Source organism: Babylonia areolata, chromosome 27 (genome assembly GCF_041734735.1).
Source record: "Babylonia areolata isolate BAREFJ2019XMU chromosome 27, ASM4173473v1, whole genome shotgun sequence".
NCBI classification, from domain to species: domain Eukaryota; kingdom Metazoa; phylum Mollusca; class Gastropoda; order Neogastropoda; family Buccinidae; genus Babylonia; species Babylonia areolata.
This window is the reverse complement of record NC_134902.1, coordinates 5,703,768-5,718,767: the sequence shown is the minus strand read 5'-3', so window position 1 is coordinate 5,718,767 and position 15,000 is coordinate 5,703,768. Positions and strand designations below refer to the sequence as shown.

Sequence of the window (15,000 nt, the reverse complement as noted above, 5' to 3'; positions counted from 1 at the left end):
CAGACAAAGAGAGAGACAGAGATAGACAAGCAGGCGCGGTGAGAGAAGGGTTTGAGAAAAAGTGTGAGAGACTCACGACTGACATTCAAATCATCACGACTGGTCAAGCCTTTTCTTTCGCAGATACACTCTTCTCCTTCTCCCCCCCCCCCCCCCCCCCCCCCACCCCCCTATCCTTGAACTTCCAACCAGCCACACACTTTCACAATTTTTTTTCTTCTCAAGACCTAGTCGACTAAGCGCGTTTGGGGTTACGCTGCTGGTCAGGCATCTTGCTTGGCAGATGTGGTGTAGCGTATAATGGATTTGTCCGAACGCCAGTGACGCCTCCTTGAGCTACTGAAACTGAAACTAAAACTTTCACAATGCCCATACTTCCATTCCATCCGAATAATATAAATCAAAACACTCCCTCTTCCTTCTCTCTCTCTCTCTCTGTCTCTCTCTCCAAAGCACCAGCGATGCAGTATTACGATAGACTCCACAGACAGACAGACATCCATCTGTCTCGGCTGGCTGTGAAGTCGCGCTCTGGTTTAGTGACTGATATACAGCGTCGGGTGTGTGTGGCTTTTACTTGGACAGACCATAATATTACAGGAGTGACAGCCCCTTCCACACTGCGGGCAAATCAAAGTTATCGAGGTGTGAGACCCCCCTAAAAAAACAAAAAAACAAGTGGCCACACACCACGATTAGAGGAGACATCGCTAATAGTGTGAGAGACGGCAGTCTGCAGTGAGATGAAAGCGTGCAGCACGCACGCATGCACGCACGCGCGCGCACACACACACACAACCCGCCCCCAAAAAAGGTAAAAAAAAACTCAAAAAACCCAACTCAAAAAGACAAGACAACACAAGAAAAGGAGAAGCCGAAGAAACGAGAAGGTAATCCTTCGGTCTCGCGTTGCTATTCACCCTAGGCGACCATACACAATCATTATCAAAACTTAAAAACTGTAAACATACATCCCATAGGACCCGAAACAACAACAGCAACAGCAACAACAACAAAACACCCGAAAAAGCACAGGAAAGCTCGCCGTATCGGCCTGTTTATTAACCCATTCAACTCAGGGGATTTTTCAGCCTCGCCAACCTTCCGTGCTGATACGTTCATAATAAACTGTTGTTTTTTTCCTCTGAATTCCACGTGGACGCATCCGAAATCTCTGTAGAAATTAGTTCCCCCAACTGTTTGTGGGTTATGCATGTGTGGGAGCGTGTAAACCAGTTTTATTAATTAATACGACGATTTTTTGAAGCCAGACGAATCCTCGAGCTCAGGATTCAATGGGTTAAGGGAAAGTATGTCGAGGCTCTCTCTCTCTCTCTTTCTCCCCCCCTCTCTCTCTCCGTTTCTCTCTTCCGTTTCAATATGCTAATGTCTTCGACAAACCAAAAAATGTAGTGAAAAAAATCTATGCATCATTTCGTATCGAGCATTGAACGTAATAGGGACACAGCGTTCATAGCGGACTGTATACCTGCATTTTTTGTTTGTACGATTTTGGTATGATGGTGTAATTACCCCTTTAGTTAGAGGCATTGGCCTATAATGAATAAACCATTCATGCATTCTTTCACTATGTTCATCTCTCTGTTTCTCCCTCTCTGTCTCTCTGTCTGTCTCTCTCTGTAGAATAAACCATTCATGCATTCTTTCACTATGTTCATCTCTCTGTTTCTCCATCTCTGTCTCTCTCTCTCTGTAGAATAAACCATTCATGCATTCTTTCACTATGTTCATCTCTCTGTTTCTCCATCTCTGTCTCTCTGTCTGTCTCTCTCTGTAGAATAAACCATTCATGCATTCTTTCACTATGTTTATATCTCTGTTTCTCCCTCTCTGTCTCTCTGTCTGTCTCTCTCTGTAGAATAAACCATTCATGCATTCTTTCACTATGTTCATCTCTCTGTTTCTCCCTCTCTGTCTCTCTGTCTGTCTGTCTCTGTAGAATAAACCATTCATGCATTCTTTCACTATGTTTATCTCTCTGTTTCTCCCTCTCTGTCTCTCTGTGTCACCTCAGCCGACAAGAAACGGAAGCGATCACTTTCCTGCAGGTGGCGCTAAGAGCCCAGAGAGCCCCCGTCCTCTCGCCGCCATTGAGGTACAGGAAGACAAGGCAAGGGAAGGCAACCCAGTCCTCGTGACTGACGCCGAGGAGGGGAGGTAATGCACATAACTGCACTTGAGACACAACCACTTTCGATCTGTCTCTCTCCCTGTCTCTGTTTGTCTCTCTCTCTGTCTCTCTCTCCCTCTGTCTCTGTAACCACTTTCGATCTGTCTCTCTCTCTTTCTCTCTCTGTCTCTCTCTCCATCTGTCTCTGTTTGTCTCTGTAACCACTTTCGATCTGTCTCTCTCTCTCTGTCTCTGTTTGTCTCTTTCTCTCTCTGTCTCTCTCTCCCTCTGTCTCTGTAACCACTTTCGATCTGTCTCTCTCTGTCTCTGTTTGTCTCTCCCTCTGTTTGTCTCTCTCTCTCTCTCTGTCTCTCTCTCTCTCTCATTCTTCTTTCGAGGACTGGAAACAAATTATTTTTTTCTTTTAACGCTTACTGTTATCGTCAGTGAAGAAAATTAATGAACTGATCAATCCGCTCAGACCCAGACATCCTCTGTCTGTCTGTCTGTCTCTCTCTCTAAACAACTCTAAGCAGTCATATGTTGGTCTTTTTTTTCTTTTAATATTAAAAAAAAATAGCAAAGTTTTTAAATGATGCACGTACTTCCTTTGTGTTCTTAACAACTGAGAACAACCAGACCTTTTCACACACACACACACACACACACAAATCGCTAAGAACACAACAGAGCATGCCATATTAAGGCGGAGTCTGCTGCGAAAGTTCGTTTATTTATTTATTTATTTATAGTCTGTTCATGTAAGATGATGATATTAGACTGTTCCTTTGTTCGAGTTTTTGTTTCGTTTTTGTTGGAGCGACATTTTTGGCACAAAAAATTAGGTCTGCTGAACCGGACGATGTTTGAAAAAAAAAACAAAAAAAAAAAAAAAAAAACCCAAAAAACTCAACCCAGCCATCATCAATAAACCTTATGACAAACACAGATATTATGGAGATAAAGTTGGCTGGAGCGCAGACCGAAAAAAAAAAAAGAAATATAAAAACATACCGATTACAGCTGCACTGAAATGTCGAACGTTTTTGAATGTGTGTGTGTGTGTGTGTGTCTGTGTGTGTGTGTGAATGCGTGTGTGTGAGTGCGTGTGCGTGTGTCTGTGTGTGTGTGTGCGCGCGCACACGCGCTTATATGTGTGTATGCGCGTCATTACATGCGCGTCGCTGGAGTTCCCTGTTTTCTTACACGCGCGCGTTTCACACACACACACACACTTTTGTTTATATCTTATTTCCAGGTAACACACACACTCTCTCTCTCTCTGTATCTCTCTCTCTCAACACCTCCCCCCCCCCCGCCATCTTTCTCTCTCTTTCTCTCCCCCCCACACCCCCCTCCAATTCTGATCCACAATCTCTCTCCATCAGAACCCAGTTTCTCCTTGTGGGGGTTCAGGGCTGTGTAACAGTTCTATTTTCAGACGGACGCCCCCCCCCCCTCGCCCCCCCCACCTCCCCTTCCCCCCAGTGCACAATAATAATAATAATATGCAGGAAAGGAGGGATACTCAGAGCGCTCAACTGAGTAGGCCGCTGTTGGTGTTTTGGTCACCCTAATTTACTTTCTTTCTTTTTTCTTCTTCTTCCGCTGAGCAGTACGAGCCCATGCAACAACAGAGCGAGCTGACCACCGTCAGCAAAAAGTTGAGTCATCGAGGCTCTCCCACAAAAACAGGAAGCGTGTCCTCACGGTCCTCAATGAGCTCGGCAAGGAGAGAAGAGAGAAGAAGGGAGAGGGGAGAGGGAGGGAGGGAGGGAGGGGAGGGGAGGGGAGGGAGGGAGAGGGGGGCTCACATGAAAGAGTACAGTCACATGACGTGACGTCAGACCTGTAACCCACATTTGATTATGATGAGGGGGGAGGGGGGCACCAAATAAGGTGCCGACCAACAAGAAGGTGGTTTTGCGGCGACTTCATTAACTCACTCAGTACGGCCAGTCCTCTCTTCTCCTCTACACAGACCCCTCGGATGTCCAGTGGGTGTCTGAATGACCCAACCTTTAGCTTCCGTCGTCAGAATTGTGGTATTCTTTGTCAACATTCACCTCTTCAGTATAAGAGCGTTCCGCTTGCAATATTTTGATGATGGTAATTGGGGTGAAACGCTGTTAACGTCGTCTCCTTCGCCGTTCGTATGGAGAGAGTTAAAAAAAAGGGGAAGAAGTGCACCAGAAGACGTGATCTCTCTCTTTGTCTCTCTCTAATTTAACTATAAAAAACCTGTTATTATCTATACTTTTTTGTAGCAGACTCTCTTTCATATCCTTCCTTCTGTCTCTGTTCCCCCCCCCCTTTTTTTCTCTCTTTCCTTTATATCTTCATTTTTCTTTTCATTTCTTTTTTTTTTCCAGAGGCGGAGAGTTTTACTGACATTATCAGACAAATCAAGTTATCGAGGTGTGAGACCACCCCCAACAGCGGCCACACACCACGATTGGAGACATCGCTATCCTTAACGACCGAAGAGTTCACTAACCCTAGCAGGTGAAACTAGTAAATTCATGACGTCTTTAAGGTCAGTGACTGGTCAGTCACGGTAGATACGAAACACAAACACACACACACACACATACTGAGAGAGAGAGAGAGAGAGAGAGAGAGAGAGAGAGAAGGCCATAGATTTTACCATCTGGACTCAGGTGTGAAACAAGTCACGTGCACGCTTCCACGCTCAAGTCTGGAATGACAGGAATGATTCCGGACTTCCGATAAAGGGGGACCCAAAATTTGCTAGGTAACAAGATGAATAACAAAGCTTGTGCTCAATGCCCCAAGCTGATGCCGTCACATGAAAATGCTACTACTGCTACTGCTACTACTACTTGTTGTTGTCTCGTTCGTCGTTTATCAGATGGATTCCCCCCGTCTCCTCGACGAAGGCGGCAGTACGTCGCAGGTCCTCCGGGCCGCTGGGATTGGGTCAGGCCAGGTTACTACTACTTATAATAATAACACTAGCACTAATAATAATAACAATAATTATGTAGAAGTATTTATAAAGTGGTGAGTCTCAAAAGGACACACACACACACACACAAACGCTAAAGACATTAGTAAAAATCACACAGGGTATATACCCTCCCCCGCCCCACACCAAATACCCTCGCCATATCCCCGCTAAAGCGTTCACACACATACACACACACACACACACACAGACCCATACTCCCCCCCCCTCCCCACCACCATTCAAGGGGATCAGTTTCGCCCCTGACGCGGTGTTCAGTAACTGCGCTGTTCACCCCGCCATTCAGACTAACCCCCCCCCCCCGGGGAAAAAAAAAATTAGCACTGAAAACTGCATGACTACAATGTTTTGAGTTGAACTTTTCCCTCTCTTCTCCTCTTTCTCGGTTCTGTCTGTCGATCTAAAATTCTTTCTTCCTTCTTTCTTTTTTTTTTTTTTCATTTAAAACTTCGGGGGGAAAATAGATGTATTTTCACTGTCTGCACGACTCTTTTCGCGTGGTATTGGAACTGATGTTTTTTTTTGGAACGCGCGCGCGGGTGTGTGTGTGTGTGTGTGTGTGTGTGTGTGTGTGTGTGTGTGTGTGTGTGTGTGTGCGTTGCGAACTTGGAGGTATTCATTAGGTCTCACATCTTCTCTTCTTTCGAACTCGCTGGTTTCCTCCAACCCATCCTGTATATATATATCTCTCTGTCTCTGTCTGTCTCTTCTCTCTCTTCCTGTCTCCCTCTCTCTTTTCCCTTCAGCTTCAACGAAATGTCAAACGCGTTTATTTCATCTGTTTTTTGTGTGTGTGTGTTTTTTGTGTTTTTGTTGTTGTTGAGGAAATCAATCCTCCTCCAACCAATTCATTTGCTTTATTGTACACGTACTGCGTTGTGTTGTCTTGTTTCGGTATTGACGCGCGCGCGCGCGCACACACACACACACACACAAGCACAGCGCAGTTAAAAAACAACAACCCCCCCCCCAAAAAAAAAACCACGACCCGCGTTTAACTCTACAGAGCTGATCAATTCAAAAGTGTCAACGTTTAACAAAACGAAACCCAGCCAAAAAGAAAAAAAATCCCACAGAAACCCAGGAAATGCATGCCGATTCACAAAACCCGACCAGACAGAAGCCCAAATCAAAACTAATTACCGGAAAGGGAAAAAAAACAAAAGCTAAAGAAGAAGTGAGGGAGAGAAAGGCTGGGTGCTTGTGGGTTTGCTATTATCATTGGCTATCTATTTTCAATCGCTGTTTTCATTGGCTCTCTCTTTTTTCTGTTTTTTTTTTTCATTGGTTATTTTCATTGGCTGTTTTCCGAACAGGTTCAAGCTGAAACAAAAGCTGTCTACTCAAACAGCTTGTGACAGCGAGGAGGTTGGGGGGTGGGGGGGGATACGATGACTTCCTCTGAGAGCAGAGTGTGTGTGTCGCTTTCAAAAAAGTTTGTTTGATAATTGACAACCTTGCCCACTTCCTCTTCTGTCTATTTAACCTTCCGGTCGCGTCGTCTGTAAAAAACAACAACACACACACAAAAAAACACACAACATGTTTCGTTCCTTGATTCTCGTGTGTGTGTGTGTGTGTGTGTGTGTGTGTGTGTGTGTGTGAAGCACAGACAACTTTCCGGTTTTAAACTGGACAATAAAGACACACTGTTGTTCCATGACAAAAGCATTGCCGCACCAGAATCGGATATCATCATATGCGTAGGACATTTTTATCCTGCGGTTTAACCATTGATCAGCATTCGAGACCGGGTCTCGGCCTAGTGATGTATCCTTTGAGAAAGCTATTCATTTAGAGATTTTTTCCTCACACCAGTATCAGTATCAGTAGCTCAAGGAGGCGTCACTGCGTTCGGTCAAATCCATATACGCTACACCACATCTGCCAAGTCAGCAGCGTCACCCAACGCGCTTAGTCAGGCCTTGAGAGAAAAACCAAAAAAAATCACGCCACCTCACACCACCCAGGTGTATTCGAAAGTGAACCTGACCTCAGTTAGGTTTAAGTTAAAAATGTTACGGAAGGAAAAGGGTTAAGCCCTTTGTCTTCCCAACGCCGAGCCCTGGACAAAGTTGATGGGAATTCACTGTCCCGACGGCCGAGTAGGTCCACGGCCCCTTTTATCTAATCATTATCACTATTATTATTATTATTATTATCATCATCATCATTTTTCTATTCAGCTCAGAGAGCGCACACCACAGCCAATGCAGCAGCAAAATGGGACCTTTTATTCGTTTATTTATTTATTATTATCATTATATTATATTCAGCCCAGCACACACCGCGACCACTGCAGCAGCAAAGTTTAAAAAAAAAATCACGCAGCACGTGCTAATCGTGAACAGCCACAGGTTGTGTGTGTGTGTGTGTGTGTGTGTGTGTGTGTGTGCTTTTTTTTTTGTGTGTGTTTTTGTTTAGTTTTTTTGGGTTTTTTTGTTTAGTTTTTTGGGTGTTTTTTTTTTCCCCACCGACAGTCAGGCCCAATGAAACAGTTCATCAAAACACTGCCTCTCTTCCACGCAGCGACCTTTCCCAGTGTTGCAACCGGCCCATTTCATGAGAACTCACACGGCGCTATGAGCAGGTCTTCGCGTTTACTCACTTTGCTCAATCGTCAGTCGAACAGAAGACGAAGACGACGACGAAGACGAAGACGAAGAAGAAGAAGAAGAAAGAAAGAAAGAAAGAAAAATTAGGAGGGAAAGAATAACAGCAAGATCACAGGGATAGCAATGGGGACGGACAAAAAACAAACAAAAAAACAAACAAAAAAAAAACCCCTAAAAGTATTCAGAGTGAAAAAAAAAAAAACAAATAAAAAATGAAGAGGAGTTTGACCAGCTGATTAAAATAAACTCATCGCTTGACAGAACTGTTTTCTTCTATCCTTTTTCTTCTTTCTTTCTTCTGTTCTCTTTTTTTTCTCCTACTTCCTTCCTTCCTTCTTTTCCACTGTCTTTTTTTTTCTTTCTTTCATTCGTTCTCTTTCTCTCTCTCTCCCCGCCCCGCCCCCCCCCCCCCTTTCCTTCTTTTCCTTCGCCTTTAAACTCTTCTGTTTTCTTCTTTTTTATGTAATTCAACTGTATTCCGTTTCTTTTATATGACAGTTCTAGTGAAGACTGGTTCATATTATACTGCACGCAGGGGAAAAAAAAAAAAAAAAAAAAAGTGGGTGGCGCTGTAGTGTAGCGACGCGCTCTCCCTAGAGAGAGAGAGAGAGAGAGCAGCCCGAATTTCACACAGAGAAATCTGTTGTGATAAAACTGAAGAAATGCAAACACAAATAATTACAACTGCATAAAACTGGCTTTTGAAGAGGATGAAAATGAGGAGCGAGAGAGAAGAAGATGAAGAGGGCGACGAAGAAGGAGGAAGAGGTGCAATAATATGAACTGATGAATCATTGAATTAATATTTAAAAACTCTCGCCTTTTTTTTATTTTTTTTTATCCCTACCCCACCTTTCCATTTTAACCGTTAATACGCTTTCCTTCAAGTCTTTTCTTTAATTGTTCCCTGATAAGTTATATTCTGACAAAACTGAACCGTTTTATATGGTGTCACTTTACTCTAAGTCGAAAATCAACAGACTTGTACGAAGAGACTGACAACGCATTTTAAACAACCGACAAAAACGTTACAGCTTAAAGCTTAGTTTTAACAGCAATAACAAAACATCATTCATCATCATCATCAACAACGATAATAACAAACGTATTCATAAAGTGCTCAATCTCGTGCAATAACAAACCAAAGCGTTTATTGACAGCACTAGACATTCCCACACACAAGCAGAACTGTAAGAATCAGGATGAGAGAGAGAGAGAGAGAGAGAGAGAGAGAGAGAGAGAGAGAGAGAGAGAGAGAGATAGAGAGAGAAATCGAAATCGAAACTTTTTTATTGAGGGAAAAGGAATAGGCACTTATCGGCCTGTTTTCATCCTACCCTCGTAAAGAAAACGTATAAACTAATCTAGGAAATACAAGAAGACTGAAAAAAAGAAGGAAAAAAAACCCCACTTTGCATGGCAACAACAACAAGAACAATAAATGGCATAGAAAATACACAGTTCCCCACAAAATAACATTGCTTTTGCGTGAAGGACAGACGGAAGAAGGTAAGAGAGGAAGAGATACGAGGAAGGAAAGAGAGGAAAACTGTTGAGAGAGAGAGAGAGAGTGAGAGAGAGAGAGGAAGAGAGGGAGGAGGGAAGAAAAGAGGAAGGGAGGAAAGGAGATAGACAATAGACAAGGATATTGAGAATACATCATTTGTTTATCAGTCTCAGTAATTTCAAGGATTCATAGAAATTAGCTCTGACATTAGATGTTTATGATATAGTCTTTTGAAGACACTGAGACTGGAGAGAGAGAGAGAGAGAGAGAGAGAGAGAGAGAGAGAGAGAGAGAGAGAGAGAGATTACATCAAACTCAAGCGCAGCCCTGCAAAGGTCGGCAGCGGTGACACAGTTTACAAAACGACAACAAAAGAACTCGCCGCTGTCAACAGGCATTCCGCAACCATTATGTGTGTGCACAGTTCACAAAAATTTAAGCACCACTTGGCAACTTGCACAGAGAGAGAGAGAGAGAGAGAGAGAGAGAGAGAGAGTTCATAACTGCTGATTAATCATAAAGCTTTAAGCTTGCTGACGCTCTTTTATCTTTGCTTGCATTGTAACCATGCCGTGTATACTGTTGAACAATTCAAGATAATTCAAACCAATTAGCTATTAGCTAAAACATCACCTTTTTGATAAAGGGTGAATTATAAAATATTGGCAAAAAACAAAAACATCCCTTTTACAAACGAAATTTCCATGCTGTACATCGTGCAAGCGTGCTTGAAACAGCCCGTTTGTGTGTGCCGGCCCAAGAGAGGCCTGTGATAATAATTACACACCATAGTAGCCTTCATATTTTAAATTCTCTCTTGATTATAAAAAAAAAAAATCTTTATACATCAGTTTAACATTCTATCTGGTTTTATGGGGTGGTCCACAACTTTCTGTGAAGTTTGTGTATTATATTACAGTGCTGTCAGCGGTGATGTTATAATATATATATATCTACATGTACGTGCTCTGGCCTATGTGACTGTGCACACGAAGTTTCATGTCAGCGTGTTTAGCACGGCGTGTGTCAAGCAGACCTGCCGCAGCTGTCGACACATAGGAACAGTGTGTGTGTGTGTGTGTGTGTGTGTGCGTGTGCGTGTGTGTGCATGTGTGTGTGCGTGCGTGAGGGTTTCGCGAGGTGACAGATGATGTGGTGAGCGAGATATTAATAAATATTACAGTGTAGTTATTTCTGATCCCCTGTATCTACGCAATAGCTGTACTATATTATTATGTATATACACCACACCTCCGCATGCATTCTACACATAGCTTTTTTTGAGTCAGTGACAGTTTTGCAGCTGACAAGCTGATTTAGTTCAAGGTCCCCCCACCCCACCCCCACCCCCTCACCTCTACACACACACCTGTTTCAATATTTCCTACACTTCCTCCCCCTCTCTGTCCCCCCCTCCCTCCCTCCATGCCCCTCCCCCCACCCACCGACTCCCTCTGTCTGTCACTATCTGTTTTCATTGCGCTGTTGGGAAAAAAAAAATGATAATGGCTTCTTTTACAGACCATCTGTGTGTGTGTGTGTGTGTGTGTGTGTGTGTGTGTGTGTGTGTCTCTCTCTCTCGCTGTGGTTGAGTAAAAACACACAGATACAACTGAAGCACAGTAGCTACCGTTGCTCTCGTATGCACTTCAACTACCATCTGGACACCCCCTCCCCCCTTTTCCTCCACGCACATAACGTTGATACGTCATGCCTCTCTCTCTCTCTCTCTTTCTCTCCCCTTTCATGCATTTCGTGTTTGACGTAGGTTAATGTAAACACTAAGTATACATACAACTGTTGGTCCCGCCCCAACTTTTTTTTTGGTTTTGAGTCTTATACAGGGGGGTAGGGGTGTGGGGGATGGGAGGACAATTGCTTGTTGCCACTGACAACACACACACACACACACATTATTATACACAAGACTGTGCATGGCATTCACTGTGACACAATGTGTGCGCAGCGTGCTCAGACACTGAACAATCGGTGACGATTTCCTGCCATTTGCTCCTTGATCAGAGACATTCGAATTTTGGGAGGGGATGGGGGGGTGGGGTGCCGGGGGGGGCAGGAGAGGTGTGATTTGGTGGTGGTGGTGGTGGGGGCCTTGGCCGGTGTTGGAGGAGGGGTCAGTGTTACATTTGAAGTTGTGGTGTGCGGAAAAAAAACAACAACATTCTCCAACTCACCTGCCTACTCGATGTGCAATCAGGGCGCTGCAGGGAAAAACAATCACAAACATCCTTTGTATATATATACACACACACACACACACAAAAAGACAAAAAAGATAGACCCTAAGACAGGAGGGAGGAAGGCCAAGGTTTGCACGCTCACACAGACACCGCAACACACACACACACACAGCCGGCAGACATACACCGGCAGACGCACACATTCGCACTCGACTCACTCACAAGATGATGCAATCTCGAAAACTGAGCGTTGTCGTACGATCAGGCTCACTGTTCATCTCCACCTCTTTTTCTTCGTAGGTATGTGCGAGTGACGTTGAGAGAGAGAGAGAGAGAGAGGGAGAGAGAGAGATAGAGGGGGGACAGGGAGAGAGAGGAAGAGAGAGAGGAGGGAGGAAGTGGGAGAGATAAAGATGAGAGAGAGAGAGAGAGAGAGAGAGAGAGAGACTTGATGGGGGACAGACTGAAGATAGTCACCAAGACAGAGAGAGAGAGAGAGAGAGAGAGAGAGAGAGAGAGATTTCGTTTCGGGGAAACTGATAGATAGATAGACAGACAGGCAGACAGACAATGAGATACAGAGAGAACGAGAGAAATTTATACAAAGGAGAGAGAGAGAGAGAGAGAGAGAGAGGGGGGGGGGGTGAGTGGAGAAAGAGACAGACAGACAGAGCTAGAAACAAAGACAGACGTAATTACAGACATACAAACGAAGACAACAACGACAACAAAACCATGCCCCATACAACACAACACCCACATCACTCATCCACACCACAGCACAACACACAACCACCACAGCACAGCACCAGCACAGCACAGCACAATGCACACACAATGCCCCCCTACCTGATCTGGGACCTCAGCAGCTGAAGCCAGGCCTGCACGTTGAAGGGGACGCTGCCGGACGACCTCACCGACCTGGATGAAGCCGACGAGCGAGGAGGAGGAGGAGGAGGAGGAGGAGGGGGAGTCGCTCCCTGCCCTACACCTGTCCACCAAGGTCAAGGACAGGAGCATCGCCACCAGTAGCCAGCCGCACAACCTTCTGTCGCTGTTGTTGGCCATGCTTTTTTTTTTTTTTAGTTCCAGAGAAAACAAAAAGTCTGCAAACTGGGGGGTGGAATCTATTGCAACAAGTTACGGGCAGTTCCAACCTGGTAAACTATTGGCTGTAGATATCTGTAGACTCTTGGAAGACTGACGAGAAAGTCTCTGCGGATAGTTCACTGTTGTTTTTTCAAGTTCCTTCTTAGGGGAGTGTTGATATTTTGTATCAAAAACCGTTTCTCTTCTCGTCACGACTGAATCGTCAGTGATAAGGAATCGAGTCTTGGAAGATGTCTGGGTGGAGGTGGGTTTTTTTTTTCTTCTTCTTTCTTTCTGGATTCTCCGGATGGTAGGGGGTTGTTCTTCAGCCTTCTCGGGTCGCTCGCAACTGCGCAAATGCCAGAGATACACAGGAGGGTGACTTCTCTCTCTATATATATATACGTGACAGATTAGACTGAAAGGTCGCTGCGCGCTTGAGACGTGACGTGACGTGCAGGCAGTGCGTCAGGTTCACTGGTGACCTTGCTTGGAGAAAACTGGGGACTCAGGCGATGATCGGCTGATAATAATTAGTTGGTCCGGAGGAAGAACAGAACGACCGGCGGGACTGTGTGTGTGTGTGTGTGTGAGCGTGTGTATACACTGTTGTGAGTCAAACTGAACCAGTTGTTGCTTTGGCAAGCAGCTGAAACCTGGTTTGATGACACGGCAAGTTTGTGTGTGTGCGTGTGTAAGTTCTGTGTGTGTGTGTGATGTTACAACTGTCTCGACACTGTTGGTTCAGTTGCACACTGGGTGAAAAAAAAAATGGTGTCGCTTTTTTGCTCTTTGCAAGCTCAGTGGAAATCGTTTGGTCAATAACTTGACAAACTTTCAAACTGTGGCTTGCCTATAAAACTGTGCTGTGTTTTTGCTAGCAAAATTCTCTGTTGCAAATCAAAGATGTGCTCAGTGTTTCTTCTTTTCGAAAATCTCAGAAGAAAAGTAAAAACTTGCCGCAACACCACTAATATTGACCTTGAACTGTTTTTACAAGTCAGAGCTATTTCAAGTCTTTTTGACGATTTCTTTTTTTCGTAAAGAAATGTTCCCCGGCAAATCAGGTAGTTTTAAACTCCCTGAGGGAAATCTGATCGCCGGAATAAGACTTCAGTTCAGTTAATTAATATTGGTTACTTTTTTTCACCAACAACGGTCGCGGCCCGAAACGTAGGTTTTTTTATACTTTTTTTTTTCAAACAAAAAAACATACGAGATCGGCAGTTTTCCAACAGACTTTTTTTTTTTCTGTTTCACTTCGTTACTGACAGTTTCCGTTCCCTATTTTTCTTTTCTTCTTTCTTTCAGGCGATAAATCACCTACCTCTATTTCTTTCTTTCTGTCTGACTGTCTGTCTCGTTTCACTCTCTCTCTCTTGCTTTCCCGCCTCGATCTCCTTGCTTTCTAAGTCTGTTTCTGAGAGCAACGGTAAGAGACGCCCGCTTTTTATCCAGGCTATCCGCGTCGTGTAGCCCGCCTTGCCTGATGTGCGACGCTTCTCGTGGCAGACGAAGGCCGGTGTCATTCATGCACACCGCGATTCTGTCCACAGTTCCCCCCCCTTCGCTTGCGCCCCGCAGCAAGTGTCGCGAGCGAGCGATGCCACGCCCTCTCGGCCAATGGGAGCGCGGCTCTTGGGAACATGCGTTCAAAGCTCCGAGCGCGTGCGAGGGATGGTTCGTTTTCGTCGTGGTCGTCACAGAAACGGGCCTGTCCCGAAGTTGATGTGTGTGTGTGTGTGTGTGTGTGTGTGTGTGTGTGGATGTGTATGTGTGTCTCCCTCTATCTCATCAATTAATAATATCTCTCCCCCCCCCCCTCTCTCTGTCTGTCTCTAAAAGATTTATCAATGGTCTCCCCCAGTTCCGCTCTCTCTCTCTCTCTCTCTCTCTCTCTCTCGCGTTACTATCCTCGACGGATTTTTTTCGAATATTCTGATGTGTGTGTGTGTGTGTGTGTGTGTGTGTGTGTTTAATGTTCTTCTTATTAAAATTTTTAAAAAATATAGAAAAAAAAGAAAAAAAGAAGAAGAAAACATCAAGCTTATGTCTTCATCATTAATTACAGTTGTGTGACCCTATATAAGGGGGAGAATAGATGAAAAAAAAACAACAAAAAACAAACAAAAAACCCCCCAAAAAACCCAGAAAAACTACAACTGACAAACAACAACAACACATATTACTTATCTGGCTATTATCCTTGAAAATCATGAATAATTATTTGTCTTGTCTGTTCCATTCTCTGTCTCTCTCTCTGCCTCTGTATCTCTCTGTCTATCTGTCCGTCTCTCTCTACCTCTGTCCGTCTGTCTCTGCCTATCACTCTCTCTCTCTCTCTCTACCTCTGTCCGTCTGTCGGTCTGTCTCTAAAAGATTTATCAATGGTCTCCCCTAATCCTGCTCTGTCTCTCTCTCTTTCTCTGCCTCTGTCTCTAACTTATCAATGGTCTCTACCAATCCTCTCT

The 15,000-nt window shown here is 44.4% G+C and overlaps 1 protein-coding gene across 1 annotated transcript in view; it reads right to left on the bottom strand.

Moving 5' to 3' along the window:
• Positions 1-14,058, bottom strand: part of LOC143301567 (uncharacterized) — a 68,564-nt gene extending 54,506 nt beyond the window's left edge. The window contains exons 1-3 of the mRNA XM_076615946.1: positions 14,016-14,058; positions 12,290-12,431; positions 11,435-11,461 (exon numbers count right to left, since the gene is read on the bottom strand). Of these exons, the coding sequence (XP_076472061.1) occupies positions 11,435-11,461; positions 12,290-12,431; positions 14,016-14,058 (212 nt within the window). The remainder of the gene's footprint in view (positions 1-11,434; positions 11,462-12,289; positions 12,432-14,015) is intronic.
• Positions 14,059-15,000: the final 942 nt, after the last annotated feature.